The sequence below is a fragment of the Grampus griseus genome (genome assembly GCF_964374135.1).
Source record: "Grampus griseus genome assembly, chromosome: 15".
In the NCBI taxonomy this organism is placed as follows: Eukaryota; Metazoa; Chordata; class Mammalia; order Artiodactyla; family Delphinidae; genus Grampus; species Grampus griseus.
The window spans coordinates 60,987,848-61,004,600 of record NC_139009.1 but is presented as its reverse complement, the minus strand read 5'-3'; the positions used below and the strand labels follow the sequence as shown (position 1 = coordinate 61,004,600).

General features: G+C 34.4%; 1 protein-coding gene across 2 annotated transcripts in view; it reads left to right on the top strand.

The window, feature by feature from the left end:
- The window catches only part of EXOC6B (exocyst complex component 6B), a 711,196-nt gene that overhangs the window by 279,868 nt on the left and 414,575 nt on the right, over window positions 1-16,753 (top strand). For both annotated transcript variants that reach the window (XM_082672238.1, XM_082672239.1), the window contains one exon: window positions 15,839-15,907. In XM_082672238.1, coding sequence (XP_082528364.1) covers window positions 15,839-15,907 — 69 coding nt within the window. The remainder of the gene's footprint in view (window positions 1-15,838; window positions 15,908-16,753) is intronic.

Genomic DNA, 16,753 nt, shown 5'->3' with positions numbered 1-16,753 from the left:
TTCTTTTCCTTGCCTAATTGCTGTGGCTATGGCTTTGAATACTTTTTTGAGTATAAGTGGTGAGAGTGGGCATCCTTGTTTTATTTCTGATCTTAGAGGGAAAGCTTTCAGCTTTTCACTGTTGACTGTGGTGTTAGCTGTGGGTTTGTCATATATCACCTTTATTATGTTGAAGTATATTCCCTCTATACCCACTTTGAGAGTTTTTATCATAAATGACTCTTGAATTTTAAAAGCTTTTTCTGCATTTACTGAGATAGTCATATGATTTTTATCCTTCATTTTGTTAATGTGGTATATCACATCAATTGATTTGTGGATGTTGAACTATCCTTGATCCCTGGAGTAAATCCCACTTGATTGTGGTGTATAATCCTTTTAATGTATTGTTGAATTCAGTTTGCTAATATGTTGTTGAGGTTTTTACCTCTATGTCCATAAGAGATATTGGCCTGTAGTTTTCTTTTTGGTGTTGCCCTTGTCTAGTTTTGGAATCAGGGTAATGCTGGCCTCCTAAAAAGTGTATGGAAGCATTCCCTCCTATTCATTTTTTTTGGAGGAGTTTGAGAAGGATAGGTATTAAATCTTTTTTGAATATTTGGGATGATTCACCAGTGAAGCCATCAGGTCTAAGCCTTTTGTTTGCTGGGAGGTTTTTGATTACTGATTCAATCTCCTTACTAGTAATCAGTCAATTTAACATTTCTGTTTTCTCATGATTTAATCTTGGTAGACTGTATGTTTTTAGGAATTTATCTGTTTCTTCTAGGTTGTCCCATTTGTTGGCATATTATTGTTCATAGTATTCTCTTATCATCCTTTGTATTTTTGTGGTATCAGTTTTAACTTCTCTTTCATTTTCGATTTTATTTGAGCCCTCTCACTTTTTTTCTTGCTTAGTCTAAAAGCTTGTCAATTTTGTTTATCTTGTTAAAGAACCATCTCTTAGTTTCATTGATCTTTTCTATTGTCTTTTTAGTCTCTATTTCATTTATTTCTGCACTGATCTTATTATTTTCTTCCTTCTACTAACTTTGGGCTTTGTTTGTTCTTCTTTTTTTAGTTCCTTAAAGTGTAAAGTTAGATTTCTCTTGTTTCTTGAAGTAGTCCTGTGTTGCTGTTGACTTCCTTCTAAGAACTACATTTGCTGCACCCCACAGATTTTAGTATGTAATATTTCTGTTTTCACTTGTCTCTACGTATTTTTTGATTTTACTTTTGATTTCGTCAGTGACCCACTGGTTGTTTAGTAGCATGTTGTTTAATTTCCACATTTTTGTGGGTTTTTTTTTTTTTTCAGTTTTCCTCTTGTAATTGATTTCTATTTTCATAGCTTTGTGGCCAGAAAAGATGCTTCATATAATTTTGGTCGTCTTAAATTTATTGAGACTTGATTTTTGGCCTAACAAGTGATTTATCCTGGAGAATGTTCCATGTGCACTTGAGAAGAATGTGTATTCTGCTTCTTTTAGATGGAGTACTCTGTATAAATCTGTTAATTCCATCGGATCTAATATGTCATTTAAGGCTGATGTTTTCTTATTGGTTTTCTGTCTGGATGGTGTATCTATTGCTATAAGTGGGGTGTCAGTGTCCCCTACTATTATTGTATTGCTATTAATTTTCTCTTTAAGTTCGTTAATATTTGCTTTATATATCTTGGTACTCCTGTGTTGGGTGCATACATATTTTAAGTGTTGTTTCTGTAGTGTAGTGGTTATCACATTTGCCTCGCACATATTTATAAACGTTATATCTTCTTGCTGTATGAACCCCCTTATTGTTATGTAGTGCTTCTTTTTGTTTTTTATTACAGTCCTTGTTTTAGAGGCCATTTTGTCTCATATGAGTATAGCTATACCAGCTTTCTTTTCATTTCCATTTGCATGGAATGTGTTTTTCCATCCTTTTACATCCAGTCTGTTTATGTCCTTACTTATGAAGTGAGTCTTTTATAGGCAGCATGTAGATGGGTCTTGTTTTTTATTTTTTAATCTATTCAGCCACTCTGTCTTTTGATTGGAGAATTTAGTCCATTTATGTTTAAAGTAATTATTGATAGGTATGTACTTATTGCCATTCTGTGATTTGTTTTCTAGCTATTTTTATAGTTTCTCTGTTTCTTTTTCTCTCTTCCCTTGTGGTTTGTTGATTTTCTTTAGTGCTTTGTTTAGATTCCTTTCTCATTTTCATTTGTGTATTTACTCTAAGTTTTTTCTTTGTAGTTATCAGGTTCACATGTATCATCCCATGTATATCAGGTTCACATGTGTCATCCCATGTATATAACAGTCTATTTTAAGTTGATAGCAACTTAACTTTGAGCACATTCCACAATTCTACATTTTTTACTATCCCACTACATTTTATGTTTTTGATGTCACATTTAACATCTTTTTATTTTATGTTCCCTTAGCAAATTATTGTATTTTTAGCTAATTTTATTTCTTTTGTCTTTTAAACTTCATGGTAGCATTATAAGTGATTGATCTGCTACCTTCTTATTTACCTTTTCCTGTGAGATGTGAATTTTCTTATGTTTTCTCCTTATTAATTAGTGCCATTTTTTTTTCAACTTAGGGAATTCCCTGTAACATTTCTTATAAGTCCAGTTTAGTGGTGATAAACTTCTTTAGCTTTTGCTTATTTGGAAAACTCTTTATCTCTCCTTTAATTCTGAGTGATAACGTTGCTGGGTAGAGAATTATTGGTTGGAAAATTTTTCCTTTCAGTAATTTGAATATGTCATGCCATTCACTTATGGCCTGCAAAGTTTCTTCTGAGAAATCTGCTGAAAGCCTTATGAGGTTTTCTTTCTATGTAATAAGTTGCTTTTCTCTCATTGCTGTTAAGATTCTCTCTTAGTCCTTACTTTTACCATTTTAATTATAATGTGTCTTGGTGTGGTTCTCTTTGGTTTTGCCTTACTTGGAACTCTTTTGGACCTGGATGTCTGTTTCCTTCCCCAGATTAGGGAAGTTTTCAGCTATTACTTTTTCAAATAATTTTTCTGACCCTTTCTCTTCTTTTTGCCTTCTGGGGCTTCTATAATGTGAATGTTTTTCTGCTTGATGCTGTCTCAGAGGTCCCTTAGGTATATTCACTTAAAAAATTTTTTTTTCTTTTTGCTGCTTTTTCTAGGTGATTTCCATGCTTTTCTTCCAGCTCATTGATTCATTCTTCTTCATCCAATCTGCTGTTGAACCCCTCAAGTGTATATTTCAGTTGAGTTATAACTGCTGTTTGGTACTTTCATATATTTTCTATCTTTTTGTTAAGGATATCACAGTGTTCATTCATTCCTCTCCTGAGTTTGGTGAGTATGTTTATAACCATTACTTTAAACTGTTAATCAGGTTGATTGTTTATCTCCATTTCATTAAGGTCTTTTTCTGGGCATCTTTCTTACTTTTTGGTTTGGAATATGTTCCTTTGTCTCCTCATTTTGCCTGGCTCTCTGTGTTTGTCTATATGTTATTAGGTGAAACAGCTGTCTCTCTCAGTCTTAAAGGAGTGTTCTTGTATAAGGTATGATCCTTGGGGCCTGGAAGCACAGTCTTCCCTGGCCACCAGAGCCAGGTGCTCAAGGGTTGTCCCTCATGTGGGCTGCACCTGCCCTCCAGCTGTGGTGGGACCTCAGCTGCTTCATGGGGAGGATGGGGAGTGGTGCACTTGGCCGGCCTGGTTTTGATGTTGGAAATCTGTTTTGAATCTTTATGTCATACTGTGGTATATGCAGATGTTATTGCTTTTCTCTACATGTCTAGACAGAACTTAAAAAATATTTTTAGAAGTAGTGAACATTTTAGCTTGAGAATGTATTAGATTTTTCTGAAATATTATTTTTGAAATATTGGAACACATAGTACAAAGAACCACTTAAGGTGATATATTATTTGTGAGAAAGGGGACAGTAATACCTTCTAAGGGTAGGGTTGTTGTGAGGATTGACTGAAGTAATTTATATGATGCTTCTGTCATAGTGCTTGGCACATACAATGCTACCAGTATATAATAGTTATTATTATGGCATTCTGACTGTGTGCTTTTTTTGGAATAAAGGTGAAATATATCTTGATGTAGTTTTTGATGATGTATATTTACATGGAGTGGTGACTACAATCTACTGTAAACAAAAAATCTACTGAAATAAAGCAGTATTGAGTAAGAAATAGCTTGAAGAAGCAGGACCTATGATTTCTTCTTTGTTTCTAGGTTACTTCAGAGCTTCTGTATTCTTAGAACACTTCATTGTTGTCATATTTCTGGCACATATCTCTCTTAATTTGTTTACATACTGTTAGTGACCAGTGGTCACTGTGTTATCCACAAAACTCTTAATAGAGTATGGATCAAATAAATGTTTGTTGAACAAATGATCCATGTCAGGTTTAACTCTTAAGATTTTGGTGTCTTTTTTGAAATATGTAATTAACACGATGGAAGTGCTAAGTTAAATACAAATGTCATGTGTTTAATATAAAGCCTTCTGAGATGTCTTTTTGATTATGGTACTTTACTAATTTTGAGGTAACAAGTTGTATTTGTTTGCTAGAGCTGCCATACCAGAATACCACAGTTTGCATGGCTTAAACAACAGAAATTTGTTTTCTCATAGTTCTGGAGGGTGATACTCTCAAGATCAAATTGCCAGCAGGGTTGGTTTATCCTCAGGCCTTTCCTCTTGGCTTGCAAATGGCTACCTTCTTGCTGTGTCCTCACATGGCTTTTTCTCTGCTTGCACGCCCCAAGTGTGTCTTCCTCTTCTTATAGGGACATCAGTCCTATTGTATTAGGGTCCCACCCTTATGACTTTATGTTACTTTAATTACCTCCTTAAAGGCCCTATTTTCAAATGCAGTCACTATGGGGGTTAGGGCTTCAATATATGAATTTTGGGGGAGACACAATTCAGTCCATAATAAGGTGATTGTAAAAAAAACACAAGATTTGTCTATAGAAAGTGTAAGTTCTGTCAGCTTTTGTGCTGTTGGAGGAAGTCCTATAATTTCTCTAAGCATCTCTTTTCTCACCTATAAAATAGTGACAATAATTAATTAATGTCAAATTGCTTATGTAAAATTTTGGTTATGATATTTGATCCAAATTTCAAATTGTTTATTGCCGAACTTTCTATTGACGGGAAGGTAACAAAATGGGTTATTTCTCAACAAGTTAAAGTGAAATAAAAGATGCCGTTAGGACTTTAGAGTTTAAATTAGAGGTTGTATATTGGCAGCCCATGGGCCAGAAACAGCTTACAGAATGGTTGTTGGCTTGTACAGTGCTTAAAAGTTTTAAAATTAGTTTCAAACTTTTAAAAGTTAGTTGAATTCACATAAAAAAATCTGTATTTCCAACCTAGTCTCTTTCTAAGCATGGTAGTAATATACTAGTCCTGAGCTTCAAGGTTGCTACCAAGGATATGGTTTTTCCACTAAGCCACAATCCCGGTTGTGTCTGCACATTGGATATTGCCATTTATTATCATATTTGTGCAGTTGTTGAGGGAAATATTACTTTTACTGAGTGTGTATTAAAAAATGGCAAAATGGAAGATACACTGGCAGGACCACATGTTTGGAAAAAAAAGATGAGAATATACTCCATTGTAAAAATAAGTAGTAGTCCAAGATATTTCATATACAAAGTATGTCTGTTAAAAGAATACAGTTTAATATGCTGGCCTGCTTTGCTGGTTCCCTGTACCCGCTGACCCCTGTCTCCTTTGAGTTTTCCATTTCTATTCTTTTTTTTTTTTTTTTTTGCGGTATGTGGGCCTCTCACTGTTGTGGCCTCTCCCGTTGCGGAGCACAGGCTCCGGACGCGCAGGCTCAACAGCCATGGCTCACGGGCCCAGCCGCTCCGCGGCATGTGGGATCTTCCTGGACTGGGGCACGAAGGCGCGTCCCCTGCATCGGCAGGTGGACTCTCAACCACTGTGCCACCAGGGAAGCCCTCCATTTCGATTCTTGATGAAAGCTGGTCTATTAAGGATAAATGTAGTCAAATGAAAAGTAGGTACCTGTATTTATAACCAAATGGCAATAAAGACAATTGAAAAAGTTGAATGAAAACATTATGACATGCTTAGATATTCTGTTTTGCTTTTCTTATTCCTATTTTTTGATCTTTTGGGTCTGTCCATTGGCAGAGATTTATTATGGCTCTCATTGATTTAAGATCTTTAAAAATTTTTCATTTTCTGATAGTATAAAGTTCTTGTTTTGAAATTATTTGCCTTAATTATAAAAGTCTACTTGCCTTTTCAGGTCTTCTGGAATTTCTCCTTTATGTGCTCATTGCTTATTCAACTACCACCTTCACTCTGTGCTAAGTTGCTAATAACCCCAACTAGGGAATGTACTCCCCCACCACTCCTTGTCTAAAATATCAAATTCTACTTTTCCCTGAGGACTAGGTCAATCTCACCTCTTCTGTAACATCCTCTTCTTACTTATTTATAAGAATTTTTAATTACAGTATAAGTGACATATAACATATTAGTTTTGGGTGTACAATGTAATGATTTGATATTTCTGTGTATTGCAAAATGATCACCACAGTAAGTCTAGTTAATCTATCACCATACATAGTTGCAATTTTTTTTTTCTTTGGTGATCAGAACTTTTAAGATCTACTCTCTTAACAACTTTCAAGTATATAATACATTATTATTAACTATAGTTGCCATGCTGTACATTACATGCCATGACATTTATTTTATCATTGGAAATCTGTACCTTTTGACCTCTTTAACTCATCTTGCCCATCCCCAACTCCCACCTCTTGAGTAATATCTTCTTTTAAAAAGCTTTTTTAAAAGAAATTTTCAATCTTTAGAAAACTTAACAGAGTGGTAAGATGAACATACATATACCTTCACTTAAATACTTATTAGATTTGGAGATTTTTCTCTCAAAAAATTGATTTTGAAAGTCAATTTTATTCTCCACCCTCTCCCACTGCCCCAGCTAAAGTTGAATCATTTGAAAGAAAGTGGCATATTTCATCCATCATATTTGAACTCTCAATACAGAAACTTCTAGTTTTCTGAGAATGATATCCTTCCACATAACCACAATACAATGGTCACACTCAGGAATTTTAATTTTGATATAATACTACCACTTAATATGTCACTTGTATACAAATTTCCCCATAATGTCCTTTACAGCAGTTTTTTTTTCTTTTATTTTTTCCTGCAACCACATCTAGACAAGTATCACACATTGCATTTAATTTTTATGTTTATTTATTCTCCTTTAATATCCCTTTATTTAGGCATATCTGGTGCGTCCTCATGATTAGATTCAGGTTAATCATTTTTGGCAGGAATATAACAAAAGTAGTATTATGTTCTTTTCAGTGCATCATATCAGGATGTACACAATTGGTTAAGGTGGTGTCTACCAGATTTCTTCACTGTAAAGGTGCCTTTCCTCCTTTGTAATTAATAAGTGATCTATAGAGTGATACTTTTAGATCATGCAGCTATCCTGTTCCCTGTTTTTCACCTGTTGGTTTAGAATTCATTGATATTTTTTTCCTGAATCATATGTTACTGTGGTGATTATAAAAATAGTGATTTTTCTATCTTTATCATTTCATTCACATTGATTAGTTGACATTATTCTTTAAAGAACTTTACTTTTCTCCCTTTTTTTGTGTGTGTCATTGTTGTCACATATATTCTTTTTTATATACAAGGGTTATAGTCCATTCTTGTCTTTCATTTTGATTCTCCAGTTGTTCCAAATTTGGCTAGTGGGAGTCTCATCCATTGTCTTCATCAGTTTTTGAGCACTTCCTTTTTTTTCTGGCACAAGATATTCCTGGTCTACTCCAGGTTTTGCCCCAGCCCCCAGTATTAGCTATTTTGTCAAAGAGTTCTTGTTCCTTTTACTGGATAGTGATATTTAGAGACTGAGATGTGGGCATTAGGTATGCTCCTTTTGTGGACAGAGTTAAGAAATACACATGCTATACCAACATAGGCATTTTTATAAATTGTGAGTTAAACCTGATGCTTCTAATTTAAACCTGATATCATAGTTCTTCCTCTTCTTCTATTCCATATTTGTATCTCTGAGAATCCTGGTTCCCAGAGTATTAATATATTTACTCATTTGCCTAATCATATAACACAAAATAGTTTCAGAATTTCTATGCATGTGTCACTAAAAGCAGTAAACTTATTAAGTTCAAGATTTCTTTGCAGTTCTTCTCATCTTACAATACAGTAGAGCTATATAGTTCAGAGTATTTTGTTCAGATGTTTCTTGGCTATTTTATTTTCTCGTGTGTGATTGTTACCAAATTTATATATTCTTAGGTTCATTTGTTTCTTTTGTGTTATTTTTGGGGTTCCCCATCCTTATTAATTTTTTTGACTATGTAAAATATGAACATGGTTCAAAAGGCAGAATTATGTAAGAAGATATGTTCAGTGAAATCCCATTTTCCTCTTTATCTCTCCCTTCCTGATCCTACCCACCCTTTGTAAATAATCAGTATTTTGAGTTTGTGTGTGTTTGTGGTGTGTGTACTTACCCTTTCTCATACCTTACACAACATTAATAGCATCATACATATATATTTTTTGTACTTTGTTTTTTCACTTGAAAATATATCCTGAAAATAGTAATATTCATATCACTTCATAGAAATCATTCTCATTCTATTTTTATTGCCAAATTGTACTCTATTATTTGAATGAACCATAGTTTATTCAGCCAATTTCTTATAGGTAGGCATTTAATGATTTCCAGTCTTTTCCTGTGAAAGTGTAGTGTCTCTACTACATAGCTATTTGAATTAGCTTAACAAAATACCGACAAAATCAAGTAATGGCTGGGTGCTGAACAAATTAAATATTGCTGTGAAAATGCAAAATGGTACAGTCAGTTTGGAAAACAGCCTGTTAGTGTATTATAAAGGTGAACATACACTTACCATATGACCCCAGCGGTCTCACTCCTAGGAATTTACCCATTATATTCACACAATAACCTCTACCTGAATGTTTGTAGCAACTTTATTCATACATTGCCAGAAAGTAGAAGCAACCCAAGTGTCCTCCAATGAGTGAAGGGATAAATGAACGGTGGTATATCCATAATTAGAGTATCACTCTGAAATAAAAAGAAGTGAACTATAGATACATGAAACAACATAAATGAATCTCAAATGCATTATGCTAAATGAAAGAAGCAAGATTCAAATGCTACATATGGTATGAGTCTATTTATATGACATTCTTGAAAAGGCAAAACTCTAGGGACATAAAATGGATCAGTGTTTGTCAAGGGCTGAGCATTAGGGAACAATTTGACTACAAAGGGGCATGAGGGAAATTTTGGGGGTGGTGGAACCCTTTTTTAAAATCTAGATTGTGATAGTGATTACAGGACTATATGGATTTTTTTAGAACATACAGAGTTGTTCACTAGAAAGGATGGGTTTTACTCTATGTAAAACACCTTAAAACTTAAAAAAAGTTTCATAATAAACCCCAAAACCTGAGAATTGTTTTCCATATAGTTGGAGATGTTTCTTCAGGGTAGGTTTCTAGATTGTTGATTCAAGGGGTAAATGCATATGTAGTTTTGTTAATGTCAAATTGTGCTCCATAGAGGTTGTAACATTTTCTATACCTCCACCCTACCAGCAATGTATGAGGTGCCTATTTTCTTATAGCTTCCTTGAGACCATTTTGTTAAGTTACTGAATTTTTCCAGTTGCATAAATGAGAAATGGTATAGTTTGAGTTTGCATTCCTTTTACTGTGGGTGAAATGTAGTATCTGATAAGTTTGAGGGCTATTTGTATCTTTTTTCCCCAAAAAACTATCTGCTCTTTTTTTTTGCCCATTTTTTTCCTGATGATTTTGGGTTTTTTTCCCTTCAATTTTTATGATTTCCTTATATATTAGGGATATTAGTTCTTTATCTATAATATTATACTATTTTCTTCTACCTACTTTTGATCACCTTAACTTTTCCTTCTCTTAGAACTTTTTATATTTAATACCATATTCGTGCTAAATTTCCTTTTTGCCTAATAGTTTAGACTTTCTTAGCATATAGTAGACCATTGTTAAATAAAGACCAGTTGAATTTTTATTTCCTAAGTGTTCAGGTTCAAGCAGAGAATTCTTGAGGGACCCTCATTTAATTTTGGCCACAAGGTTTTTTGCAATGTCTCAGTAAGGAGAAATGCCGATATATTTCCTGATTTCTTCTGTTTAGTGCAAGTACTTGAGTAAATTAAGTGGTAATCTACTGAGGGATTTCTCAGGAAGAATTCTAATAATTTGTGAGAAGCTCAATAGAAAAATACTGTACTTTTCAGGATAGGGCTCTGGTCAGGGTATTCTTATATGTTTAAAAGCTTGGAAAATTTTTTATACTTTAGCCAATTCTAGTCACTTAGAATCCTGTGCCTTCTAGTTTGTGTGTCTGTGGTGTTTAGTCCAGCTTTATTAAAGCTTATGTCCAAATGAATTCTACCCTTCTTTTCTCTGAAATTTGGAAGTCAAGTAGTTCAGAAAAGTACACTGGTAAAAAATGTTTGACGGGTATTTCCTGGCTTCCAAACATAATATGGGCAGTCAAATTTGATCCTCTGAAATCAGAGGCAATGCCCCTTTAGCTAATCATTTGTTGTTTTCTCCTTTGAGAAAAATGCCTGGTGTATTTTAATGACTTGAGATCCAACTAATTTTCAGAGATAGGCACCAAGTCCCTAGATTCATTTACCAATACCAAGAAACCAAAAATACCAAAATACTGTTTTAAGTGGTAATCAAAAGTATTTTCAAGATGGAGAATGATTCAAATAATTAGTGAGAAGCATATCTAAATTCCTTGTGAACTTCTATCATACTCTTTTTGGAAGATCCACCTACTTTAAAAGGGTTCGTAAGAGAAAAATAAATGGCCTCTGTGTGTGTGTGTTTGTGTGTCAGTATCTCCTCGGATAGCTGAGTGAACAACAGAACTAGAGCACCCTAATGCATTTCTGTTTTCATGTACTGTCTTTATCAGCAGCCTAGGTAAATCTCTCTTAGTACATTTGCTACTCTTCTTGAGTGGAAAGAGACAAGTGATGGTTTCTTGTACTCTATTCCCCTTTTCTAATGATGTGCTTACCCAGTAGTAAAGCAGGTAGATTTACCAGGTTGTTAGTGAGCCTTTAAAGGTAGTGGAAAGAACTAACTTCTAATTCCTTTTTTTTGGAAAATAAATATTAAATGAGTGTATCTGTTAAAACTTGAATGTCATTATTTTAAAATCAAAATCTCCTTTTTTAAAAAAATTAACATTTTCCTTATCATATATGAGACGAACTTACCCACTAACCTTTCCATTTTCAGGAACTTCCTTTGACTTGAACTAAGATGTATTAGAAAAGAAGAAAAACATATAAAAATCAGATCCTGATGTTTTGCAAGAATTTTCATAATCAGAAATACTCATGTTTCTTTTCTTCTTGACATCTAATATTCCCGTTTTTCCTCTGAATCTTTATATCTTCTCTAATGTATATTGTGTACAGAGGTTCAAAAGACTGTTTTTTTCAGGGTGCTTTTCATTAGTTCTATTTATAAATTTACTTTTCTTACTTTGCAGCATCCTCTGTCCGGACTCTTTTTGCCATCTATTTAGTGGCATCATGTGATAGCTGGTATATTGACGGATGTAATGCTATTTAACAGCAAATAGTCTATAGACAATAATTAGGGAGTATTTCTTTGACTGAAGCTGTTAATATTTATCATAGAAATATAAGGTTGAAACAGACAGATTAGCCATATATATTGGTATCTAACAGTACACAATCTCTAGTGGGTATGTGAATGTTTAATTGTCGAACGTAGTTGTTGCCTCCATGACATCTGCCTATGGATGTTGTAGGACAGTCACCTGTAAATTCTTTTAACAGCTTATTGTTATCTGTTATTTTAAAATATATCAAAGTTCTTTTAATTTATATAATATTATAATGCGCTCTCAGGCATAGATTTCTTAGGTACATAATCTAAAATTTTACCTACTATTTGCTCCTCCCTGAAAATAAAGAGGTTTGAGCTGGCAGAAGGTGCTCCATTCAGAAACCATATAGGGAATTAGGCAGCTGCTGTCCTTGGTGATGAAATCATTTCATGTGAATTCTTAAGGAAAACAACTAGTTAAAAAAGCAGGATAATCTTAAGTGTATTGTTTGTGGCTACTGTTGGTATGAAGATAGATCTATCTGAACTAGAAAAATACAGACTCCAGTATCTTAATGTCTTGAGTTCCTGACTGCCATGCAGAGGAAATGTTTAACTATTTTAATCATGTTTCTGTATCTCAGAAAGAAAGCCCTTATGAGAGGAAATGACAATGTCCTACCACAAAGTTATCTCTTATCAGTTATAGTCTCAGTCGATAATGATTTGTCAAACTTGGACATGTGTAAAATGCAAGGGCTGTGTTATTTACTTTGGAAAGGAAAAATTAGATGAAGCTGATAAAGACGGAGTCATGGCTTTTGTTAGGAGACAGAAACCATTAGAGGCAGTCATTGTTAGCTTAGGAAAGTGTCCTTGGACCCCTCCCTCTGCCCCAGCTGAAACCTAAACCTGCTTGGATCATTCTTTGCAACCTGAGGGGAGGCAGGGGCAATGGAGAAGAATGAAGACAGCTCTGACAGAGATTTAGCATTTTTTAAATAGGGAGCAAAATGTGGACCTTGAAATAGACTATTTATGTGAGTTAGGAAACATTGCCTTTTGTTCTAGTACTCCTTCCCCACTCCCATTTATTTAGGTTTTTGAAAGTTCATTTCTTATCCTTTCAAACGTGTAGCATTCCTTCACGTACAGTGTATGTTGCTCTCCTCCTTCCACCTTTCTGAAGATGTAAGTGATTCTTTTTCATTAGTGGAAGCAGAGAAAACACATCTAGCTCAAAGCAACATGAGTCAGTGCATGCTTTACATACCTTTCTTCTCACAGCACTCTTCTGGGTTCCTCACAGTGTTCCTAGTGTTCCTCACAGAAGGGAGCATGGAGGAAAAATGATTTCTAAACAGTAGGCTATTTGGAGGGTGGAAATAAAGTTTGCCCCATTCTGCTCCTTCTTGTCTAGATTTCTGTGTACCACTTTCAAAGCAGAAAAGCATGTGCTGCTTAGGAGGACTTAACTGGATTATGATTTCAGAGGCTAAGAAATAGCAGAGCCAGTACTTCCAGGTCAGAGTACTTTAAACAGTTTGAAGCTGAATATGATGATGTCAAGACAGCCTCATAGAAAATAGGTTTGATAAATATTTGGTGGAGATGACAGGAAAAGCCTTTGTCTCTTCTCTAATTATATTTATTTTTTATTTGGCCCAGATAAACCAGTCTTCTCAGAACATTAGTAAAGGGCTCCATTAGGTTATTTGTCACAGATTTCTGGGGAAACTGTCCCCTAATGTGGATGTTCATTCTGTAAGGATGGGTCTGACTTGTGAAAGGACCAAGGCTCTGTCTGAGCAATGGTTAGAAGCAGTTTCCTTTTGAATGAAACCAGGGCTCTGAGTTCAAAGCAAAACAAAATAAATAAACTGCATGAAGAAGAGCATATAAACAAAGTTGTGATGAAATTTGTTTAAAATTAGGTAAAGTTTTCTTAAACTTTTTTAAAGTATATATTTCTAAAAAATAACTTTATAATTGTTAATTCTAAATAAAGGGAAAAAGTTTCATTTTCTATACAGATCAAAAAAATTTTTTTTATGCATTTCTTTCTTGTCTTTTTTTATATGCACATGTAATTTTTAGGTAATTTAAATACTATTGTAAATATAATTTAATGGAAATTTTCTATTGTTTCTTCTTTTGAGATTGTTTTCCACTTAGCTCTAGTTTTCACTAGTAGGCTCTGGTTTTTTGGAAAAATAAAATAACTTTCCTTGAAATCTCCACTTCATAGAGGAGTGACTGTAAACGTGCTTTAATACTGTGGTCATTTCAAATAAGAATGCCTGAAATGATCACCTGCTGCCTCTTTTTGTGTTAAGATGAAAATGAGTATCCATTCTACTCTTAAAGTTAGAAATTTTACATGCTTTTTAGTCGTACTTTTCTTTACCTGCATGGTGCCCATCTGTCCATAAAATGTTTTTCTCAGTAATTTGGCAATGCTCACTAACTGTTTCTTTCTCTTTTTTCTTTTTGGCCGCACCACACGGCATGTGGGATCTTAGTTCCCCGACCAGGGATCGAACCCACGCCCCCTCCATTGGAAGCGTGGTGTCTTAAGCAAGGGAACGCCAGGGAAGTCCAATGCTTATTAACTTTTCTAAATGCCTTTTTTTTTTTTTTTAAAGGGAAACTACGCTTTGGCCATGGTGTAGGATCTTAAGCACCTTATCATCTTTGGATTCACAAAGAGTTTGTTTTGAGTGCTTACAGAGTGTACACTGTATAGAATGAGGTTCCCAAACATAGAGATTTAATCTCTACTCTCATGGATGCAAAGCAAATGAACAGAATAGTCAATAAACTTGAACCAATATATAGAGAGATGCGATGGTTTTGGAGGGAAGAGAAAGTAGGTATTGTACTGTTGAATTGCAGAATGAGTAGATTTCATTAGGAACAGCATCTTGATGAAGAATCTGTTACCTAAAGAAGATATGAGGCTTACTTTATGAAGTAAAGGAAACTGACCTTGTAATCATGAATCAGTCCAACCCAATTTAGATGTGCCTGCTGCCTATATTCTGATAAATGATACAGTTACTAGTGTTACAGTAAAAACTTCAGCTAGGTCTTTATTTTGACTACTGTATTTCTTTATGTGATTTTGTCCTTTTTGTTTTATTTTGTTTAATATTTGCTTTCAGTGTTTCCTTTTATTTTTGTTAAATTTCTATGGGTCAACTGGATAGTTTGATAGTTTTTTTTTTTTCAGATGAGGAAATTGAGGTCAAAGTAAAGTGTGACTTATTCATCGTCACGATTGTAACAAATCAGTTTTAGCACTGTGACTATACTGCAGTTCTTACCTGATGTTTTTTGTTTTACTTTCTCTTTTGATGTCTAGGATTAATCTGTATGCATTGTTCATATTACAATTTTTTGATATTACTCTAGGTTTGGTTTTCCATTCATTATCTTACTTTTAAAAATATAGGGACTTCCATGGTGGCGCAGTGGTTAAGACTCCGAGCTCCCAATGCAGGGGGCCCGGGTTCGATCCCTGGCCAGGGAACTAGATCCCACATGTGTACTGCAACTAAGGAGCCAGCGAGCCATAACTAAGGAGTCTGCAAACCACAACTAAGGAGCCCGCCGGCTGCAACTAAGACCTGGCACAACTAACTAACTAAAATTTAAAAAAAAAATCATCTCCCCCTCTTCCTGGCATATTTCTGTATTTTGATTGCATGCTGACTTAAATATTCACTGATTCTTATGCCCTTCAGAAGTTGCCTGGCAGGCCATTCAAGTGGCAAGTTTTGTTTTTGACCACTGAAACTTAGTCTTTTTATGTAGGGTACCATGTATCTAAGAAGACAAAGTCAAGTTAGCAAAGTCACATTTCCACCTTTTTCTTTTCCTTCTTTTTCCTGCAGCCTCCAAATTGTCTCTAAAAGCAGATGCAGGACCAGTTACACCTGTTTCTGTTCTGTGTCCCAACATTGGTGATATCCTCATTGCTTATTAATGCCATGGCTGAAATGCCAAAACTAGGTGTCTGGAAGCATACTTTTTTTTTTAGCACTTGAGTATTAAAAATGAGTACAGTTGCTCTTAATAGCCTTGTTTGAATATTTTATGACAATCTTGGTTGTTTTGCAGGTACCTGGGGCCCAAGATTTGGTTGATTTCTCTCCTGTTTATCGATGTCTACACATATATTCTGTCCTGGTGAGTCTTTATCTGGCTCTGCCTAATAAAAATTTATATTGAATTCAAAACTCTGCATTCTCATATTTGATAGTTTTTCTGTTTAGTATTAAGAGTAAGGAATAAGAAACTGTTACTTAAGGAGTATCAATTATTAAAAAAATAATTCTTTTCTTCTTGAATCTTTTATTTGTGTTTGCCATGTGATATGCTATAGCTAGTAATGTTAATTTCTATCAGTCATCAATAGATTATTAGATTATACCTAGAAATAGTGACACACAAATTCAGATTTCTATTCTTAATTTAATAATGTAGTTATTTATACAATAGCCTATCTTTACATCTTAAAATAATGTTTGTAAAAACTGTTTGCTTTATCATTCCTGATAATTCTTCCTTTGTCGTATAACACATATGGGAAGAGGAACCTCTCTGGGGAGAAATATTATAGGTATTAATGGGATTCTAAGAAAGGCGCTTTCTCCTTCTTGGTAGTACACCTACATGCAGACACACAGATACATACGCTCAATAAAAAAATTAAACTATGAAGCTAAAGTATCATCAAAGACAAATTGATGAGAGAAGTCCATTATCGATATATTTTATAGCAAAGTTCAGTGAAACTTCTATCATGTTGTTTTTAGTATATTTGAATATGTCTTATTGCCCAGTGTGTTATCCATTTTCTTTCCTCATATATTTACCATAGTGTCACTTAGTCATTACTGCAGATGGTTTGGGTGGACGTTATGGCCTGAAGTATTTTTGGTGATCTCCAGTAGTTTGAGCAAAGAACTGATAGTTTCTTCTCCTCTCCTCTCCTTCCTCCATTTCTCCTTGCTCTCTGCTTCCCTCTTTCCC